Genomic DNA, 7,500 nt, shown 5'->3' with positions numbered 1-7,500 from the left:
CTCCTCTGTCTCTCTCCTCCGTCTCTCTCCTCTGTCTCTCTCCTCCATCTCTTTCATCTCGGTCTCTCTCTCCTCCGTCTCTTTCCAACCCTGTCTCTCTCTCTCCTCTCTGTCTCTCCTCCATCTCTCTCCTCTCTGTCTCTCTCTCCTCTGTCTCTCTCCTCCGTCTCTCTCCTCTCTGTCTCTCTCTCTCTCCTCTCTCTCTCTCTCTGTCTCTCTCCTCCATCTCTCTCCTCTCTGTCTCTCTCTCCTCTGTCTCTCTCCTCCATCTCTCTCCTCTCTGTCTCTCTCTCCTCTGTCTCTCTCCTCCGTCTCTCTCCTCTCTGTCTCTCTCTCTCTCCTCTCTCTCTCTCCTCTCTTTCCTCTCTGTCTCTCTCGATGCAGACAATGTTTTTATTGAGCGGATGGTCAGGGGGTCGGAACATCATTACAAATAATTAGTAGACTGCAAATCGACCACAAATCGTTTGTTCGTTTTTTGGCTCAGAAAACATGGGCCTCCAAATATAATCACCCGGAGGCCAAATTCGACCCGCGGGCCACCAGTTGTGGACCCCTGAGATACAGCATAGTGACTGAGGCTCTAATGAAAAGCTCAGTTCTATTGCTGAATAGATGAACTCAGCATCCCACAGCTCTCTCTACATTACAATGACTGTGTTCCAAATGGAACCCTGTTCCCTATATATATTTCTCCACCATAGCCCTATGGGCCCTGGTCAAAAGTAGTGCACTACATAGGAAATAGGGTGCCATTTGAGGAAGCAGACTATTGTCCTGACTGGCTGACTGGCTGACTTATTTTACGTTAGCCTTGCCCATAGGATGAACGGAAGACGGAGTCTAGGTTTCGTGTTACTGGTTGGAATAATTTTTTGATTTGGTTAGAGATGTTATTTGTTTAAAGTTTTAATCAACAGTTGGTTGAGAACTTAAACCGTGTTTTAAGGATGTACTGCTGCGGCTATTTCCGTTGTGATGAAATGTTTCATGATCTTCTATTCAGGTCTAATTATTGAAGAGTCTTTCAGGACCACGCGACACCTGAAAGTACACACAGAGCAATCTCCTCTGATCGCATATGACATCATCTCCTCTGACTGTATATGCATCATCTCCTCTGATCATATATGACATCTCCTCTGATGGTATATGACATCATCTCCTCTGACTGTATATGACATCATCTCCTCTGATCGTATATGACATCATCTCCTCTGATCGCATATGACATCATCTCCTCTGATTGTATAAGACATCATCTCCTCTGATCGTATATGACATCATCTCCTCTGATCGTATATGACATCATCTCCTCTGATCGCATATGACATCATCTCCTCTGACGGTATATAACATCATCTCCTCTGATTGTATATGACATCATCTCCTCTGATCGCATATGACATCATCTCCTCTGATCGTATATGACATCATCTCTTCTGACTGTATATGACATCATCTCCTCTGATCGCATATGACATCATCTCCTCTGACGGTATATGACATCATCTCCTCTGATCGCATATGACATCATCTCCTCTGACGGTATATGACATCATCTCCTCTGATCGCATATGACATAATCTCCTCTGATCGTATATGACATCATCTCCTCTGATCGCATATGACATCATCTCCTCTGATCGCATATGACATCATCTCCTCTGACGGTATATGACATCATCTCCTCTGATCGCATATGACATCATCTCCTCTGACGGTATATGACATCATCTCCTCTGACGGTATATGACATCTCCTCTGACGGTATATGACATCATCTCCTCTGATCGCATATGACATCATCTCCTCTGATGTTATATGACATCATCTCCTCTGACGGTATATGACATCATCTCCTCTGACGGTATATGACATCATCTCCTCTGACGGTATATGACATCATCTCCTCTGACGGTATATGACATCATCTCCTCTGATTGTATATGACATCATCTCCTCTGATCGTATATGACATCAACTCCTCTGACTGTATATGACATCATCTCCTCCGACATCATCTCCTCTGATCATATGACATCATCTCCTCTGATCGTATATGACATCATCTCCTGATCTGATATTACATCATCCTCTGATGACATCATCTCCTCTGATCATATATGACATCTCCTCTGATGGTATATCATCATCTCCTCTGACTGTATATGACATCATCTCCTCTGATCATATATGACATCATCTCCTCTGATCGTATATGACATCATCTCCTCTGATCGCATATGACATCATCTCCTCTGACGGTATATAACATCATCTCCTCTGATTGTATATGACATCATCTCCTCTGATCGCATATGACATCATCTCCTCTGATCGTATATGACATCATCTCTTCTGACTGTATATGACATCATCTCCTCTGATCTGGGACCAGGCTACAACACAACCACTGGTCTGGGACCAGTCTATAACACTGATCTGGGACCAGTCTATAACACTGATCTGAGACCAGTCTATAACACTGATCTGGGACCAGTCTATAACACTGATCTGGGACCAGTCTATAACACTGATCTGGGACCAGGCTATAACACTGATCTGGGACCAGTCTATAACACTGATCTGGGACCAGTCTATAACACTGATCTGGGACCAGTCTATAACACTGATCTGGGACCAGTCTACAACGATCCCTCTCCCTGTCTGTCTCTGTATCGTCCCACCAGTGATCAGCTGCGTTGACCCAGGTGTTCCTGCTAATGGTCTGAGGTTTGGAGAGGACTTCACTGTGGGCCACAACGTCACCTTCATGTGCCAGCCTGGCTACCTGATAGAGGCAGGCGGGGCCACAACTCGCACCTGTACCCACAATGGCACCTGGAGCGCCACCACACCCATCTGCAAAGGTACGACATCTGATGATGATGATGGTGGTGTGATGATGATGGTGGTGATGATGAAGAGTATGGTGATGGTGAAGATTATGGGGATGATGGTGATGACGATGATGAGTATGGTGATGATGAAGATTATGGTGATGATGAAGAGTGTGGTGATGATGATGGTGATAATGATGAGGGTGATGATGATGAGGGTGATGATGAAGAGTGTGGTGATGATGATGAAGATGGTGATGGTGATAATGATGAAGATGAGGGTGATGATGAAGAGTCTGGTGATGATGGTGATAATGATGAGGGTGATGATGATGAGGGTAATGATGGTGGTGATGATGAAGATGGTGATAATGATGAAGATGAGGGTGATGATGATGGTGGTGATGATGATGAAGATCGTGATGGTGATAATGATGAGGGTGATGATGATGAGGGTGATGATGGCGGTGATGATGATGATGAAGAGTATGGTGATGATGATGATATGGGTCCTCTCAGATTACAGGAATGAAAATATGTCCCAAATCCATTTTATTAGATGTTATTCAAATTCCGTTAACATTCCCCAAATTTCCTGGTTTCCCAGAAATCCTGGTTTTGAGGATTCCTGGATTTCCTACATATTCCCTCGTAATTCCAGGATTCTTTCAACCAGGATGACTCGAAAACCGGGGAATTTTAGCATAAATTACCAGAATTTTGCAACCCTAGTTCTCATCAATTATTCCGTCAGCTAAAACCAAATGAAATTATCGTCCTTCCACAAGCAACGTCAAACAGACCCCCTTACAGCAGATCCCCTTACAACAGACCCCCTTTCAACAGACCCCCTTTTTACTCACGTCTCCCTTTGATATCAAAGAGGGATTTTAAGAGAAAGTCACAAGTTGTATGGTTTTATCTCAACTGTGCGTCAGGCCTAAGATGATGACAGCGACGAGTGAAGATGCTCTACTCTCTCTATATAACACACATTATTATTAAACAGCTACAGTATTGTAAGTTGTATGGTTTTATCTCAACTGTGCGTCAGGTCCTAGATGATGACAGTGACGAGTGAAGATGCTCGACTCTCTATATCACACACATTATTAAACAGCTACAGTATTGTAATGTCAGAATCATAGGCCTGGCTCCTGTTCTGTTCTGGTTGGATGAACATTCAACGTTTCTCTACCCGGTGAGGAAACCCTACTTCCATCAGCGCTGAAGCAGATCACATTTATTACAGGAGAGAAGAAATAGATTTGCATATTTGGCAACAAAGTCCCAAAACGAAATGGTTTGCATGTCAAATTGGCTCCCTGTGTACTCTATTGTGCCCTTCCCGAGCCCTACCGGAGCCCTACCCGAGTCCTACCGGAGCCCTACCCGAGTCCTACCGGAGCCCTACCCGAGTCCTACCGGAGCCCTACCCGAGCCCTACCGGAGCCCTACCCGAGCCCTACCCGAGCCCTACACGAGTCCTACCGGAGCCCTACCCGAGCCCTACCCGAGCCCTACCCGAGCCCTACCCGAGCCCTACCCGAGCCCTTCCCGATCCTACCCGAGCCCTACCCGAGCACTGTTTGAAGGTAGTGCACTATATATAGGGAATAGGGTGCCATAGGGCTCTGGTCTAAAGTAGTGCACTATATAGGGAATAGGGCTCTGGTCTAAAGTAATGCACTATATAGGGAATAGGGCTCTGGTCTAAAGTAGTGGACTATATAGGGAATAGGGCTCTGGTCTAATGTAGTGCACTATATAGGGAACAGGTTGCCATAGGGCCCTGGTCTAAAGTAGTGTACTATATAGGGAATAGGGCCCAGGTCTAAAGTAGTGCACTATATAGGGAATAGGGTGCCATAGGGCTCTGGTCTAAAGTAGTGCACTATATATAGGGAATAGGGTGCCATTTGAGACGTACACAGTATCGTGTTCACTTTAAGTACTGCAGTGGCGCCCGGAAGGCAGCGAGCGGCGAGCCACGAGGACAGACAAGGCAAATGGGACACGGTTGCTAAGGAACAGATCCCTGTAATACAAGAGCACAGGATAGCCATTCACACACACACACACACACACACACACACACACTCACTCACTCACTCACTCACTCACTCACTCACTCACTCACTCACTCACTCACTCACTCACTCACTCACTCACTCACTCACTCACTCACACACACACACACACACACACACACACACACACACACACACACACACACACACACACACACACACACACACACACACACACACACACACACACACTCACTCACTCACTCACTCACTCACTCACTCACTCACTCACTCACTCACGCCAAGTGGCCTCAGACAGAGTTATTATTAACATGGCATCCTCTCACACACCCAAGCAGTCTTCCTCCCACACACACAAGCAGTCTTCCTCTCACACACCCAAGCAGTCTTCCTCCCACACACCCAAGCAGTCTTCCTCTCACACACCCAAGCAGTCTTCCTCCCACACACCCAAGCAGTCTTCCTCTCACACACCCAAGCAGTCTTCCTCTCACACACCCAAGCAGTCTTCCTCTCACACACCCAAGCAGTCTTCCTCTCACACACCCAAGCAGTCTTCCTCTCACACACCCAAGCAGTCTTCCTCTCACACACCCAAGCAGTCTTCCTCTCACACACCCAAGCAGTCTTCCTCTCACACACCCAAGCAGTCTTCCTCTCACACACCCAAGCAGTCTTCCTCTCACACACCCAAGCAGTCTTCCTCTCACACACCCAAGCAGTCTTCCTTCACACACCCAAGCAGTCTTCCTCTCACACACCCAAGCAGTCTTCCTCTCACACACCCAAGCAGTCTTCCTCTCACACACCCAAGCAGTCTTCCTCCCACACACCCAAGCAGCATTCCTCTCACACACCCAAGCAGTCTTCCTCTCACACACCCAAGCAGTCTTCCTCTCACACACCCAAGCAGTCTTCCTCCCACACACCCAAGCAGTCTTCCTCTCACACACCCAAGCAGTCTTCCTCTCACACACCCAAGCAGTCTTCCTCTCACACACCCAAGCAGTCTTGGTAGTAACATGGCATCCTATCTGTTTCATTATTAAGTCTTCCTGTGGTGGTCTGCTGGATAGATCACTGAATGTATTGCTCTCATTGTGTGTGTGTGTGTGTGTGTGTGTGTGTGTGTGTGTGTGTGTGTGTGTGTGTGTGTGTGTGTGTGTGTGTGTGTGTGTGTGTGTGTGTGTGTGTGTGTGTGTGTGTGTGTGTGTGTGTGTGTGTGTGTGTGTGTGTGTGTGTGTGTGTGAGTGTGAGTGAGAGAGAGAGACAGAAAGCACCTGCAGGCAATAATCCTGTCAGGGACTCAGACTGACAGGCCAGGCAGCCCAGTTCAAACCTTAACCAAGCACACCTAGACAGACAGCTCAAATCTACCAGCCTGGCGTTGAGGAGTCAAGTCCCCTGCAACTCTACCAGACTGGTTTTGAGGAGTCAAGTCCCCTGCAACTCAACTCAGACAGCCAGTCTATCCCTCATCTATCCCAGCTGTACCTAGCATGACTCAACAGACAGCCAGTCCATCCCTTATCTATCCCAGCTGTACCTAGCATGACCCAACAGACAGCCAGTCCATCCCTCATCTATCCCAGCTGTACCTAGCATGACTCAGACAGACAGTCCATCCCTCACCTATCCCAGCTGTACCTAGCATGACTCAGACAGCCAGTCCATCCCTCATCTATCCCAGCTGTACCTAGCATGACTCAGACAGCCAGTCCATCCCTCACCTATCCCAGCTTTGCCTTGTTCAGTTCAGACAGCCAGTCTTGTCAGCCAGTAAACAGCCTGGTGGTGAGGAGTGAGGAGGGTCCAATCTCTCTTACCTCAGACAGACAGTCTTGTCAGCCAGTAAACAGCCTGGTGGTGAGGAGTGAGGAGGGTCCAATCTCTCTTACCTTAGACAGACAGCCTGCTGTGCACCCAGTCTGGTATTGAGAAGTCACACCCCATAGTTCCAGATCTCCACCTCTTCATACTATACAGACTGTGTGTCGGCTGTGACCAGGGTTCCTCATCTCTCTAGAGCGATTCTACCAGTAACCTCTGACCTGTGTGTAGTAGTCAGTGAGAGTGATTCTACCATTAACCTCTGACCTGTGTTTAGTAGTCAGTAACACTTCTACCATTAACCTCTGACAAGTGTTTAGTAGTCAGTAACACTTCTACCAGTAACCTCTGACCTGTGTTTAGTAGTCAGTGAGAGTGATTCTACCAGTAACCTCTGACCTGTGTGTAGTAGACAGTGTAAAGCCAGAGGGGCTGTTGTTATAGTGCAATTAGTCCTGTTCCATCAAGAATAGAATAAACATATATTCTACATCAATAATAGAATAGATATTCCAGATCAAGAATAGAATAAACAGATATTCTACATCAAGAATAGAGTAGAACAGATATACTACATCTAGAATAGAATAGAATAGATATTCCAGATCCAGAATAGAATAGATATTCTACATCGATAATAGAATAGATATTCCAGATCAAGAATAGAATAAACAGATATTCTACATCAAGAATAGAATAAACAGATATTCTACATCAAGAATAGAATAGATATTCCAGATCAAGAATAGAATAAACAGATATGATATTCTACATCA

At 46.3% G+C, this 7,500-nt stretch overlaps 1 protein-coding gene across 1 annotated transcript in view; it reads left to right on the top strand.

The window, feature by feature from the left end:
- The window catches only part of LOC112264194 (CUB and sushi domain-containing protein 3-like), a 91,186-nt gene that overhangs the window by 31,075 nt on the left and 52,611 nt on the right, over positions 1 to 7,500 (top strand). The window contains exon 7 of the mRNA XM_042316891.1: positions 2,694 to 2,873. Within this exon, the coding sequence (XP_042172825.1) occupies positions 2,694 to 2,873 (180 nt within the window). The remainder of the gene's footprint in view (positions 1 to 2,693; positions 2,874 to 7,500) is intronic.

This window comes from Oncorhynchus tshawytscha, unplaced genomic scaffold, assembly GCF_018296145.1.
Source record: "Oncorhynchus tshawytscha isolate Ot180627B unplaced genomic scaffold, Otsh_v2.0 Un_contig_4095_pilon_pilon, whole genome shotgun sequence".
Lineage (NCBI taxonomy): Eukaryota > Metazoa > Chordata > Actinopteri > Salmoniformes > Salmonidae > Oncorhynchus > Oncorhynchus tshawytscha.
The sequence above is the reverse complement of the archived record's forward strand: the minus strand, read 5'-3'. Positions and strand labels throughout refer to the sequence as shown.